This window comes from Scleropages formosus, chromosome 23 (assembly GCF_900964775.1).
Source record: "Scleropages formosus chromosome 23, fSclFor1.1, whole genome shotgun sequence".
Lineage (NCBI taxonomy): Eukaryota > Metazoa > Chordata > Actinopteri > Osteoglossiformes > Osteoglossidae > Scleropages > Scleropages formosus.
The window spans coordinates 9,611,917-9,626,530 of record NC_041828.1 but is presented as its reverse complement, the minus strand read 5'-3'; the positions used below and the strand labels follow the sequence as shown (position 1 = coordinate 9,626,530).

At 41.2% G+C, this 14,614-nt stretch overlaps 2 protein-coding genes across 2 annotated transcripts; both read left to right on the top strand.

The window, feature by feature from the left end:
- Nucleotides 1–167: 167 nt before the first annotated feature.
- Nucleotides 168–10,474, top strand: cfap69 (cilia and flagella associated protein 69). Its single transcript, XM_018750241.2, has 23 exons — nt 168–360; nt 502–549; nt 1,343–1,408; nt 1,793–1,902; nt 2,006–2,082; nt 2,162–2,260; nt 2,588–2,740; nt 3,803–3,980; nt 4,252–4,375; nt 4,742–4,790; nt 4,951–5,072; nt 5,356–5,572; nt 6,175–6,339; nt 6,517–6,629; nt 6,822–6,940; nt 7,029–7,110; nt 7,232–7,424; nt 7,526–7,669; nt 7,764–7,840; nt 8,073–8,270; nt 8,395–8,481; nt 9,166–9,270; nt 9,893–10,474. The coding sequence occupies exons 1-23, from the start codon at nt 274–276 to the stop codon at nt 10,052–10,054; spliced, it is 2,775 nt and encodes a 924-aa protein (XP_018605757.1). The 5' UTR covers nt 168–273; the 3' UTR covers nt 10,055–10,474.
- A 967-nt stretch (nt 10,475–11,441) lies between these two features.
- Nucleotides 11,442–14,277, top strand: olah (oleoyl-ACP hydrolase). The gene is made up of 7 exons (XM_018750397.2): nt 11,442–11,714; nt 12,239–12,384; nt 12,564–12,702; nt 12,842–12,941; nt 13,101–13,270; nt 13,871–13,915; nt 14,201–14,277. Exons 2-6 carry the CDS (start codon nt 12,255–12,257, stop codon nt 13,881–13,883), a joined length of 552 nt encoding a protein of 183 aa, XP_018605913.1. The 5' UTR covers nt 11,442–11,714; nt 12,239–12,254; the 3' UTR covers nt 13,884–13,915; nt 14,201–14,277.
- The last annotated feature ends 337 nt before the right edge of the window (nt 14,278–14,614 follow it).

The following is a 14,614-nucleotide window of genomic DNA, read 5'->3' as shown; positions in this document are numbered from 1 at the left end:
AGTAAATCGCTTGTAAGTCACTTACTTTCTAAGAGTTTGTGAAATAAATGTAAATACACACGGGCGGGGAGATGTACTGTAGCGCGTTTCAGTATTCGCCTGGCTTGTCCCCTTTGGCGGCCCGTACCAACGGGACGCTCGCGTCTCGGTCACTATGGTAACCGACTTAGCGCTAAACATCGACAGGTGCCTCGTAGCCCTGTGTTGTCGTGTGATGTCCGCGGATAGTGAGCGAGACGCGAGCGGGTGTTGAGCGGAGAGAAGCGGTCGGTCATGTTTCCCTCGACGGCTCCGGCGGCCGCTCCTGGGGGCAAAAACGCAGAAGAGGACGAAGAAGATCAAGATGCACAACCACCCGAGGTGAGGCAAGCCAGGACACGATCTCAGATCTGTCCATCTTCAAAAACAAAGAGTGAGTTCAATTAAACGTCGCAGCACGCTGGTGATGCATGTTCCGTGTTTGTGCCTTTTTTTTTTTTTTTTTTATTGTTGTCACTGGAGCCCGTGGAACTAGAAGAAGCGATGAAACTTGTAGAGGATCCATCGTTGGTAAGTACAGAATGTGATGAAGATGTACGTTGATGAATCCCCGTTTCCAGTGAACTTTGACGTTTCACTGCCAATGGTTCAGAAAAATGCATCTCCATAAAAACTGCATTTCATCACCTGGAAAAGTAGGTGGTGCAGTAATTTAATAATGTTGCCTTGCAATCTGACTCATGGTAGTTCTGACCGCAGCTTCTGCTATAATAAAGTACCATGAAATTGAATTGGCCCAGGAAGAATACCCTGCTGTATAAATGGGTAAATCATTATAAAGTTGATTGCCCAGCATTGTGTGCAATAAATAAAGTTCATCAGAAGTATTGTTATGTCTACCAACCTGTATCTCTGATGTCTTGACAGTGTCTCATAGTTCTCTGTTCTCCAGTTAATGATTGTGTTTATTATTATTATTATTATTATTATTATTATTACTGAGCTGACACCTTCATCTAAGATGATTTACAGTGTTTGGTTTCTACAAAGCAAAAAAGCGAAGATCATACAATGATGTGAGGTGTCAGATTATGATAATTCAGACTGAAATGCAACATCAGACTGCATTAGACAAGTTCATTAAGAAAAGAACATTATAACTAAGCAAAAAGGACAAATTAAAAGCAGAGTGCAGCTGTTACAAACAATCCAGTGTTAATAATACACTGAGATACTGTGAGAAATATCACAAATAACAGAGAGCTCTTTAGACAGTTACAACATTACAAGTGGAAAAATTGCGATGTAACAAAAACTATAGTGTTTTAACTAACATAAATCGTATGTGTGCTTTTGTTAATAGGACACCTCGAAAGAGAGAATACTTTGTCTTCTTGTGAAATTGTCGAAAAGGTTCCATAATGGTTTTGTATCCTTTACGTCGTGGATTATTTGGCAGTATATTTATATATTTTTGTTTTTCCACCAGACAAGACTTTACTTTCAAATGTGAATTTTAAATGAACGTGTTCTTCGATCTCTCATAACTGGCTTGCCCCTGTTGAACGAAAAACAATGCTTCTAATCCCCAGGACTCCAATTACTCGCAATTTTGTCTCCAGAGGTATTGTATGTGCAATGATTTTTCCATGGTTTCTGTCACTGGAGATAAATTACTGTATTTTACCAATATCAAATTGAGGCAATTAACCTACTTGCCAAATACTATATATTACAAACATCTTAAAACATTATGTGGTCTGTGGACAGTTACACAGTATTTTTATTTTCCTTAATGATAAATACATTACAGCTTTTAAAGGATCTTCCAGAAGTGTTCAAAGTCCTCAGTTTTTGTGCAGACAAGGCTAATGATCACCCTGAATACATTCCAGCAATGTGTGATATACTGCGGATATGTGGGTAAGAAATGTACCATCTTATGATCAGAATAAAATGCTCCTGTAGCTCATCTTTATGGATAATCGTAGCAGCATTGTTATATACTGTACTGGATTTTTTTCAGGCTTCCATTTCTAAAAGAAAAGTCATCTGATGAGATGAAGTATGCTCCTGTTGTGAGAGAAGCCCTCTCTCAGATGGGTATGAAGTAGGATCTGAGTCCAGGTTTCTCAGTCTGGGAGGCGAAAGGGCGAGAACCCACTCTATTATGTTCTTCCAGGTCTCTTGATGAGGGTTCCATGCGCTGAAGTACAGCTGCAGACTTGTGCTTCCATAATATCATCCTTCAAACAGTCCAAACACAAACACTGTGTGGATGGTATGGTGTTCCATTTAGCTAAGAATAACACACTGTTGTTTTGTCATTCTAATACTGCTTTTGTCTTCCTTTGTTCTTGTATAAATCCTTGCTGTTTACTGTATCCCTAACTTTACAGAACAATATGTAGGTACTTGAAGTGGTTTCTACTCAACACCTGTGTAAAGCACGTACACATTATTTTTTACATCATTATTTTGTAAAACCATGATATCTATACATTTATTTTTATATCAAGAAGAAACGAATGAAAACATTTATTTTTAGCACACAGTAGAAATAGGCCAAGGTGGAGATTTTTTTTTTAGTCTGCCTTGCTTTTCTCAGGGTTGCGCCTCGCAAGCCCTGGTTACAAAGTGCAGATGCTTGAGCAGTGTGGAATAGCAGAGACCCTGGTGCTCTCCTTGGCCCTGCTGGAAAACCAGCTGGAAGTGAAGCTACGGGTGCTGCATGCTCTTCAGATGCTTTCCATCGCCTCTGGTAACTGAATGAATGAATGAATGAATGAATGAATGAATGAATGAATGAATGAGCTTTATTGCCAAGTATGTTCACACATACAAGGAATTCGTCTCGGTGACAGAAACTTCCACAGCACAGACAGAATGATAGTGACAAGACACAGATAATAAAAGTGGAGTGGGCTAATAAAAGATTAAAAAAAATATATAGAGTATAAAGTACACAATACACAAAATAGACACTAGACATTATATGTTTGTACAGGTATGTATATACAATGCAAGGGAAAGTAAATAAGAGATGTGAAAAATAAATATAAATAGCATTGTTTATTGCACCAGTTTATTCCCTAGGGGGTATTTAGCTGTTCATGAGGTAGATGGCCTGAGGAAAGAAACTTTTCCTGTGCCTGGCTGTCCTGGTGCTCAGTGCCCTGTAGCGCTGGCCAGATGGCAAAAGTTCAAAGAGGAAGTGGCCTGGGTGCGAAGCGTGGGTCAGCGTGGTAACTCTCACAGGGATTCGCTGACGGCGTTAACACATCGACTAGAAGGAGACAGATCAAGAGTGAGAGATCTCGGTCTAGACCCCTGGTCACACCGCTAGTCACAGTTAAATGCATGTCGGTCTGTTTTGTTTATTGCATACCACACGCTTTTGTGCTTACGTCTGTGATCGCAATTTCTAAATTGAACGTAGAGCGAAAGAGTCCACTCCATGTCCGACTGAGGCCAATTAAAAAGCGTGTGTCTATATTTCTGGTATTTCTTGAAAGCTGCCCAATCCCCATCACCAGACATATAATTTCAAAGTGTAGAATGTCCTGTGTAAGGTCAGTTAGGACTCTAGGCATGTACAGTTTGGGAGATAATTTAAAATACATGTCCTCTGGAGTGGACAAAAACAAATGGCTGGGTCTCGGGAGAATACGGGATCAATGAGGCCACCATGGATTCCGTGATTTTTTAAAAAAAATTACTACTTTTACTATGAAATTTTTGTTAAAACACTGACAATTGGAATACTTATACACTGCAATGTCAGAGAGCTTGAAGTTGTCCCATCCTTGCTGACTGGTTGCAGAGGTGAACTGCAGGTTGATACTGAAGGCACAGGGCGCCAGCAAGATGTGCTCTATCATGACTGAGCAGGACCCGTCAGGACAGCTGCTGTTCCGTGCCTCCGAGGTCCTGTGGAACCTGCTGGAGAAGGGCAACAAGGAGGAGGTCACGTCGCAGCTCAGCAGCTTGGACTGCATCCTGTACGGACCGTCCCTTCTCTTCTCATCTTTTTAGAGGCTGTTTTGATGGAGCTTGTTAACCTGCCATTTATATATAAATATTATATATATAAACGTAGGAGGTTGACGTCAAAGACCCGGGTTGCTGGTATTTCCGTTGTGCCATTCTTCTTCGCTTGCGGAGGCTTTGCTGTAACTGGCACCTGATTAAATCTATTGAAAAAGCCACTTCCACCTTCTCTTGTTAGCAGAAAAGTAAACTTCTAATAATAAGTTCTTTCCTTATGTGTAGGTCCTTAAAAGAAGCTTTTCTGAACCAGCTCTTCAATGGCTTTCGCCAGTATGATCTGCAGCTGAGGAACGACCTGCTTGTCATCATATCTCTCATCGCAGAAAACCCTAAAGCTCCACTGATTGTAAGAATAAAAAGCTTTCTTTTAGTTGCTCATTATTTGGAAGATGAGGAGTGCGATGGCGCAGTGGGTTTGACCGGGTCCTGCTCTCTGGTGGGTCTGGGGTTCGAGTCCTGCTTGGGGTGCCTTGCAATGGACTGGCGTCCCATCCTGGGTGTGTCCCCTCCAGCCTTGCGCCCTGTGTTGCCGGGTTAGGCTTCGGTTCGCCGCGACCCTGCTCGAGACAAGCGGTTTCAGCCAGTTTGTGTGTGTGTGTGTGTGTGTGTGTGTGTGTGTGTGTGTGTGTGTGTGTGTGTGTGTGTGTGTGTGTATCTGAAATATAACATTTCATATATATTTCATTGCTTGTTTAAAAATTTTCTTTATCAGGAGAGTGGGCTGGCCAAGGAACTTGTCTCATCTTTTACCTTTCCTGAAAGTAAGAATACGTCATACTAATTAATGGTGATCATTTGAATGTAACAAATGTGGCATATTGTATTATTAATAGGAATGACTGATGATAAATGGGTTACAAACAATGCCTTTGGCACAGCTTTCATCTATGTCAACCTGATAAATTGTTTTCTTTCTTGTAGTTAAAAGTCAGAACCCATTACTTCGCAGTTTGAAGCTCTCTTTTAATTATGAAGACTATGAAATGAAGAAGCTGCTGTTTAACACAATTGTCGTCATGCTAAGTGATCCATGTGCTTTGCAGGTAAATGTAAGAAAGTCTAACCGACCTACAAGCAATTATATTAAAACACCTTTGTATAGTTACACGTGGGTGGTCTCTGCCAAAGTGTTACATTCTTTAATACTAATAAAATAACATATAATATCATAGTAGAAGCGGTAATGATATTTCAGAAATGGAAATTGTTTCATGATTGTGATATTAATATTTAGTGTTTTGAATTTTAAAGATGAACATGAGTGTATAACGTGTGTATTTCTCTATGTCCGTTATCTGTACGTGTGTGTTTCTGCCTATCCGACAGCTGTTCAAAGAGGGCAGCGTCCTGCTCGCTCTTTTCTACCACGTGAACCCCAGCAAGAAGCTGGAGAAGTGTTGCTGGTCCTCCGTGCAGCAGCAGGAGTTGCAGCTGCAAGCCCTGGCCACGCTGGTGTCTGTAGCTCCGCTGATGCTGGACGACTACCTGAGTTGCCAGGGAAACACACGCCTGTTGCTGCTGTTAGAGTGGTGTGCGGAGCAAGGTGACATGGATTGCCTCAGCCATTGGGGGGGTGCAACTGGCAAAGAGCAGCATGTCGAACTCTGTCCATGAAGAGCTAGTACATACAATTAGAACATCAGTTTTTATTCATAAATTACAAGGTCCACTGCGCGAATATTTTTGGAAATGTACAACTGTGCCTGAGAGTGAATATATATGCAGTAAAATAATAGCTTTGGATCAATTAAAGTAAGCCTTTCATAGATACACACACACGGTGTTTGATGCATGCAGTAATTTAGGCTGAAGGAGTAAAATATTCTCTTTCAGATGATGTTTACATTCATTCAGCTGATGCTTTTCTCCAAAGCAACTCACAATTGTTTACATCCAGTTGGGTAATTTTACTGGAGCAATTTAGAATAAGTACCTTCCTCAAGGGTACTATAGCTGGAGGTGGGATTCAAACCTGTGACTTTTGGGTCCAAAGGCAGTAGTACTAACCACCACGCTACCAGTGATGCTAATCCATGAATATGATGAATTTTTTCTATAAGGACAGCATGTTGTGGTTTATGTGACATACTGGAAACAAACATCTAAAACCCAAAAATAACAAAAAAAAATGTGTACATCAAACAGATGGCTACTTTGGACAGGGCCACAGCTTCCATGGAACAGGGGGTCGGGGCAGCAAAAAGGCCCAGCTGCGCTACTGTTTACGGCTGCTGAGAACAATGGCATCTCTTGCTAATGAGACACTCAACCAAGACCTCTGTGATGAAGGTGCCATCACCCAACTCCTGGGTAAAAAAAAAAAAATCTTCCATTAAATTGTGATACAATCCTTTTTACTTTGCCTGCCATCTAAATTTTCATCACATCGCCTAAAACCTAAACTGTAGTTGTAAGTGTTCAAAATTTGTGCACCCTCAGTTGCTGCTGTCAAACAGTTGCTTGCAGATGTACGAACATTTTTGTTAGGAATTATAATGCAAGTCGAAGCGGCCTATGAAGAAGACGCAATCACGCTTGAGATTACAACTGATATTCAGCTAATCCTGTCAGCCCTTTGTGAAGACCATCTCCACAGAAAGGTACACGTTGTCAAGGGTCGCCACAAATGAAGCGTATTCTGAAAGGAGGGGCTAGAACCTAAATTAATGCAATGACTGAATCTCGCACATTCGCGACCCTGCTTTACCACAATTGGTTATGTTTACCCATTACACATTTTGACACAAGTAGCAGAGCGTAAATTCACAGACTGAACAAATCCATTGTTGCAGGAGTTGTTTGGATCTGACGGAGTGGAAATGACGATCCATTTCCTCAAGACTAGTGCTGGAAAGTTCTACAGCGGACTGGGGCACAACAAGCTCATAATCTCCACTGTTGACTGTGTCTGGTATGTCAGCATCAGGCATTGAGCACAGCTGCTGGCTGCATTGCGTCACGTTGATGTCGTGTTTTATGGACCATTTCTTTTTTTGGAGGTCCTGCATTGTTGGATGCGACACTACGGAAGACCTGTTTTTGGAAAAAGGAGGCGTATTTCTTCTACTTGATTTACTTGAGGTAAAGAATTTATTTATTTACTTTGTTGTACTTGCATTGTAATAATTATTATTTTGCCTTGATTTATCACATTTGCCACGTACCGGCACGGGCATCCACTTCGTTCTTGCGTTTCCTGCAGTCAAGCCCTACAGGCATACACAGCGTGGTCCTTGGGACGGTGCTGGAGCTCTGCGACAACCCCAGGACAGTGTCCCTCATCGGTGCCTGGAGGGGCTGGGCAGGCCACACTGCCGCTCGGCTCCTGGTTCAGCTCTGGAAGGAGGAGGAGAGGGAGCTGGGTGTGAAGCGGGATCACCATGGAGGGATTGTGGGTAGGGCTGCCATGGCTGTTTCTCAGCAACGGGGCTTGCAGTCCTCATTGTGTGACCTCCGCACGATTGATGTTAAATTTGACTTTTGGTCTTTGTGGTAGACACCAAAAACCCCATCCTGTCCGCATACCAAGGCAAGGACCCAGAGTCACTGGAGCCTTTGCCTGCTGACAAGCCCAGTGCGGCTGTGATGGATGTGATGGAGAACCTGCGAGCAAAGATCTACTCTATATTCTGTAAAATAGGTAAGTCCGAAGGGCGAAGCATTTGGCGAGCTACTGCTCTTAATGCATTTTGCATATTACATAGTGGCACATGATAAGCCCGAAATGTTTTCAGGTTTCGAAGACCTGCCTGGATTGACGGCTGCAGATTACGTCACCATTGCTATCATAAGGAGATATTTGGATTTTAAGGTATATATGCAGATTGCTTTTGTAACAGTCTTGGTCATGTGAGGTTATATTTCAGTGATAATGAATACCACCACAAGTCAAACATGTTTGAAACTGTTTTTCCCAAAGTAGACTAAGTCCAGGTCTTTTCACAATCAGCCTACATGTTGGGTGATCAAGGATGTTCTTTTTTGTCTTAGTGTTAATGTTCATCTGTCTTTGCTTAACTTTTAACTTAATTTTTGTACTGTAGGTGGGAGAGGTGTGGGATGAGATAACCAGGGAGCTGGAGGCTGAGGAAGTGAGGCCCATCTCTCCAGATGTGGAAGCCCTCCAGGCCATCGCCAAGGCAACGGAGGACAAGGTCAAGATAGCGACCTCAGAACAGGCAGAGCTGCTGGAGAAGCAGCGGCAGCAGGACCTTCATAAAGAACAACTCCTCTACTCAGAGGTGCTCACAGCATGGATCTTTATCCAGTCTTTCTTTGGTGTCCATCAGAAGCACTGCGTTGCCAATGACAGACCGCAGTCGCATTTGCTTCCATCTTGTTTTTTCATTTTGTACCGTTTTTCAGATCAAGTTTAACCATAAACAGCAGGAGCTCACTACAAAATCTTATGAACATTTCTTGGCTAGGACATCAAACTACAAGATTTTACTGGTAAGTTCTTTTTACTTTTTTGAAGCAGCTATGTCGACATGTTCTGGCACTGCCTTGGTATAGTCCGAAAGTTTTCGAGATAGTTTTAAATGGGATTAAGCAATGTTAGCAACAGCAGTATTATTTTATTCTAGTCTTGTGTTGTATTTTGCCATCTTATTCCCCACTTAAAATACAAGCAGTTGACCTTTAGTGAAAATTTATAGAGGTTTAACTAACGTGACTGAATAATTTTGCACCTCTTGTTATTATTTTGTTTTGCCCCTTCTTTCCTTCTACTTAAAAAACATCTCAGAAAATATACTTAATAAAGAAGAATAGCTTTTGCACCTTTCCAAGAAAATTAAATACTATCAGATTGCTTAAGTTCAGCTTGGCAAACAGTCAGAAAAGGTACAAAACCTTTCTGCTTGGTCAGGGTGTGTAAGCTGAGCGTGGGTTTGGTAACCTGTCTGCAGTCATGGAAGAATCGCATTATTTGCTTCATTCTGTTCAGGGTTTCTTTCCATTATGAAAAACACAGAAATTGGTGCCCTTCTTTTCCACTTCACTGTATGATTGTATGTATAGGTTCCTTGTCAATATTCTCCTTTTTGCCATATTTTATGAGATACTGTAGTAATATCTCAAACATGCTCATGTTTATTTCCAGTTTTGCTCTTTGTGACTTGTTTTCAATTATAGGAGTCTAGAAAGAAACAGGAAGAATCAATTGAATCGTCCAAAACTGAGATTAAAGATGATGAATCCATTTTTCACCCAACCCAGATTGCTGGTTTACATGTTACAGTAAGTGGATTCGTAGAAGTAATAGCAAGTTTTCCTTTTAGGTCAAAGCATTGGCATAATAATATGGTTGTACTGGTATGCAGTTTTACCTCATTCTTTACCTTTATTCCTCCTTAAATGTTATAGAAACTGACTCCGTAACTTAGAGAAAGCAAATCTCCACTTGAAACATATTGTAATATCTGTATACTGTATTGTATAGTTCTTAAGATGTATCTTATAGTTCTTAAATTGTTCTTCTTACATCACACACACACATTGTCTGAACCGCTTGTCCCATACGGGGTCGCGGGGAGCCAGAGCCTAACCCGGCAACACAGGGCGTAAGGCCGGAGGGGGAGGGGATACACCCAGGATGGGACGCCAGTCCGTCGCAAGGCACCCCAAGCGGGACTTGAACCCCAGACCCACCGGAGAGCAGGACCTACTGCACCACCACGCCCCCCACTATTCTTACATCAGAATTTTTTCAGAATCTTGCAATCTTACGTCCACCAATGTGCCATAGAGAAATACGACACAAAGCCTGCACTGTACTCAGCCGAGGCAGTGCCACCGGGGATCTGCGATGCAGGCCTGGCGCTGAGAGGCTCTTCCCCTTGTCTGTCTGTGTGTGTTGCAGAATTTCTGTGGCCGTGTGATCACGGTAGACAGCACACCCACGCACCTGACAGGAGGGCCCCTGGCCAACACGGAGCTGGCCCTGGAGAGAGTACCCATCCAAGGTGGAGCCCCACAGAGACTCACAAAGGGCCCCCCCATGGGCTCAGTGCCAGTCAGATAAACAAACCTCCATACTCCTCTCCTTTTCACACGTTGTTTTTCCAAAGCTCCTCATAAAAATGCACCTTCCTTGTTTTGGATGTTTCAAATTACAGTGTTTTAGCACAAAAGCAACATTTGCTCAGTATATATGTGTCCTGCGCACGATCGCGTTGAAGCTCAGTCTATCTGTTCCTCGTGCAACTCTAAACAAGCATCTCAACCATCTTATATGTGCAATGTAGTTTAAGGTAAGATTTGATCCACTAGCTTCCCTTCTGTGATTGTATTGCATATGGTCATTAACGCTGATTCTACTTCCACGTTATCCTTGTTAAAAGTACATTTTTAATTAGGAATGTTTGACAAATTATCTTGGGAAATTATCTTGTATGAATTATGTTTAACTGTTACTACCCAACATCTAAAAAATATATGAATGAATAAATCTGTGTGGCAGCTTTTTTATTACTGTAACTTTAATGTAAAGCATAAACATTATTCATGAATTAGTGTTAAGTGTCTCTGTAGGGTTAAATTATTAAAAAAAAAATCACACAAATAAAACACAAGCTGTGATTGTGTCTGGTGAGCTGCTCAAGAAAAACTCAATTTATGTTGGGGGGCACGTGATATTAAACAGCAAATTTTTCAAACATGTGTTATAAGCAAGAAATAATGAAAAGCACCAAGTTGAAAATGGAATTTCCTTTACGAACACACTTCATTTAGATGCATTTTAATAGTACCCAGGCTTTGTCAAAGGCTTTGTTTCCGAGATTTCTTAGGTGCCTACGTGATTGATTATAGAATGAAATAGAAATCCTGTGCCTATATGAACAAATTAAGACGAATTAAGAATTTTGATATAATGGTTTATAGAAAGGGATGGAAAAGGGCTTGGAAGGAAATGATGCCTTCAAGTTATTATATGTGTTTGAGTTTAGCGTTCGAAGGTGCTACACGTTGTTTTTCTATCATGCTGCCATGGAGAGGGAATAGTCAGTGTTTTTAAAAATGCTTAGGAAAACAACAACTCATCATTCCAGATTACAGATTCTATCATTTTGGAGGAAAGTCTTTCCAGGCCCACGTATACATAGGTGTCCGTTGCTTTTTCGCTGAATTTAATATTTTTCTCGTCCTTCAAGCACAGTGTCGTGTTCTTAGTTTCTCATCATGATTCAATCGCCAGCTAAATCCCTTTAAAATCTTGAAAAATAGCCTTAAATTACTGTTCTTAAACGCAATCTCAACCAACCCACCCTTAACTGTCCCGCCCCCACTGTCAACGTTCTCCGTCCATTCGTTGCCCCACATGATTGACAACTGAGATGTCGAACGTGATTTGTTGAATCAGTACGACTGGTAGTTCTTCGGCTCTGCGCACTCGAATCGCCGAAGTGCACTGACGTATGATGGGGATTATGGGGGCCCCTATCGGATAGGCTATCCAGCAAAACCCAGGTGTCTGTCCAGGACTATAAATGTTTAGTCACGTCTTATCAATAATTGCTGTGAATAAGTTAATACGTCTGGTTGTCGACCCACGGCTCTGATAATACTCGTGACGGCTGAGGTGAAGGAGTCAGTACCGACTAGTCGCGCGGACGACAACCACAACCGGAAACAATTGCTCGCGGTGCCGTGAGCGCGGAAGCTGAGTCCCCGGAAGCACTGAGGTACACAGCGGCACCGTCCAAAATATATTATCAACCTAATTTTTATCCTTAAATGTACCAGCACAATACTTTTCTCTGGCCCTTGTTTGTAAAAGGAATTAAAAATTATGTTCCAACTCATTGAAACGCCAAAGCTTCTGGTACCCCTCTTCCGATGACATCATCACATTGCTGCATTTGTTATTCAATAAGTATGTATTTATTTACTTATTTATTTTTATTTACGTATTTATTCCGTTGCTTACGTTCATTTTGTTCTCCCTTGTTGTAATCCCTCTGGCAGTGTAACATTATGTCTGCTTGTTTGTTTTTACATGTAAATATTGGAATCATTAGTTTTGTCAATGGAAAAAAAAAAAAACAAAACAAATTGAACACATGATCATGATTCATGGTGGCACAATTGGTATTTTTTCAGTTTACCTAACCGTTTGTAATTCGGTTTAGGGATGGCACCTTGCAGTGCTGTTGGACTGTCTGCGATGAATGAGGAAGGCCAATGTGTGTGTTACTTTTTGCATCAGTCATCTCTCCAGCATCATGGACAAGGTGATCAGCTGCTTCGGGAAGCGGCCCGATGCCGCCACCCGGCTGCTCTGCTTTCCCTGGGCCGGCGGTGGATCCATTCATTACGCCCGCTGGGGGAACCTGGTGAACAGCGCCATTGAAGGTCCGCCACTCCCAAACGTACAGCTCGGTTGTTTGTATGCTTTCTTCTAGTTTTCAACCGAGTGTCTTAGTTTCTTGGTCTGTATAGGTTTGGTTTTAAGAAAGATCCAACATTTTTATGTAAGCAACTAATGCTGTTGACTATTATTGCCACTTTTTTGCATCACATTTTTGCTACAGTTTATTCAGTCAGGTTGTCTGGAAGAGAAGGTCGAGCGAAAGAGCCTTTTGCTACAAGCATGCAGCAGATTGTGAAGGAGGTCGCTGACACGCTTCTGCCAGCATTGCAGGAGAAGTCCTTTGCCCTCTTTGGCCACAGGTTAAGTATAGACACTCCCACAGAAGCACACCCAAAATTCTCATCTCACCATCTACAGCAATCATGGTGGCCCTTCTGACATCTTTTATTTATTGTGATTTGAGTTATTGACTGTTTGCTTTCACTGTTTTGGTCATAGCTTTGGAGCCATGGCATGCTATGCTGTGGCTGAATATTTGAAGAAGGTGCACAACCTTGAGCCTGTTCATATCTTTCTGTCTGGAGCTTCTGCTCCCTATGTAAGTAGGAGGTAAAAACTTTCACTTTCCAGTATGCTGAAAGAAGACAATACGGCATGAAAAACTGAAATGATAGTGAAACACTTTTACAATTAATTTGTGGTAATAATAATTCTTTTTTTTCCCAAGTACTCTACTTTTGTTCTCCTACTGTCTTAGTCAGAGACACGCCTTCAAGCTCCAAACAGAAGTCAGATGTCAGATGAAGAGTTCCTCCACTGGATGAAGACCGTTGGAGGGACACCAGCAGAAATACTGGACAATCCTGAAGTTCTGAAGCTGTTTGTACCAGTCCTTAGAGCTGATCTTAAAGTTATAGAGCACTTCAGGTAACTGTATAGTTTTTATCTACTATGTACATAATAAAACATGAGTACTTACATCTACAGTACACAAAAATGTAATGTATATTTAAAGCTTTAAACATTCAAATATCACAATTCATGAAGTATTACAAATAATTTGTTCATAAGACTTGACAACATATGACATGGTATATCAGTCAAATTATTTCTTTAAATGGCCTTTTTCCATTTGTTGGTCAGTCTAATCATGTCAAGTGTAATGAAAAGGGTCAGGAAACACCAACTGCCATGTGCTCCTATGGATGTGTGCGATGAGTATGGTTTTCTCCCCCATCATTTAATCTCAAATGGAATGATGGGGAGAAAACCATATATAATGTGTGTAATGTAGTGTAGTGTGTAATGTGTCCTGTATATAGTGTGTGTGTGTGTGTGTGTGTGTGTGTGTGTGTGTGTGTGTGTATAATTAGTGCATCTCATTCCTTCTGAGGTCTCACTGTTGTACTAGACCAGCTAGACTGGGAGAAAAGGGCCAGAACTGTAAAACATAAATGACTGAATCTGAATATCACTGTATGCGTTCTAGGTGCCCCAAGCCTGATAAACCATTTCTTTCATGTCCAGTTTCATGTTTTGATGGAAAGCAGGATATTCCACATGATCTGCAAGGTATGATAATTTTTCACTGAAAGCTTCACAGAGCTGTAATATAATATTCAAAGTTAGGAATACTTCTGGTTTTAGTGTTGTCCACAACTTGTCATTTTATATGTGTCAAGATGTAATTTAGCAGCGAAAGCATCACAATGCATGTTTACTTTAATAACCCTGAATGACCAAGACAGGAAATTTACCAAGCTTTCCCGGAAAATAGAAGCATCATGGCACCTGCTGTCTGCTACAGTCTACTTCTTCAGCTTCATGGAGTAACATGACACTGTTCTGTTTTGACAGCGTGGAAAGACATAACAAAAGGAGAATTCACCATACAAATGCTTCCTGGGTCTCACTTCTACTTGAAAGATAACGCTAATGAAAAAATCATATTGGATTACATCACAAAACACCTTGAGACTGCAGACATGGATTACTTGTAGCAGCACTGTTGAGGTGAGGTTGGTAAACTGGAATCATGTCTAAGAATGCCTTGTTCTTCAGGTTGTGAAGGCAGTCTGCAGTATGATTTTGTGTCAAGAGTAGAAGAAATATATTGTCTGTTCTAAATATGTAATTGTTCCTTGTTTAATGTTTGTAACATATTATATAGCACTTTATGTCCCTGATATTGACAGGCTAATGTATTGAGTACCTCAGAATAATTTGTATGTAATTTTCTGCTCCACACAATGAACTATTGTGAAAGTACAT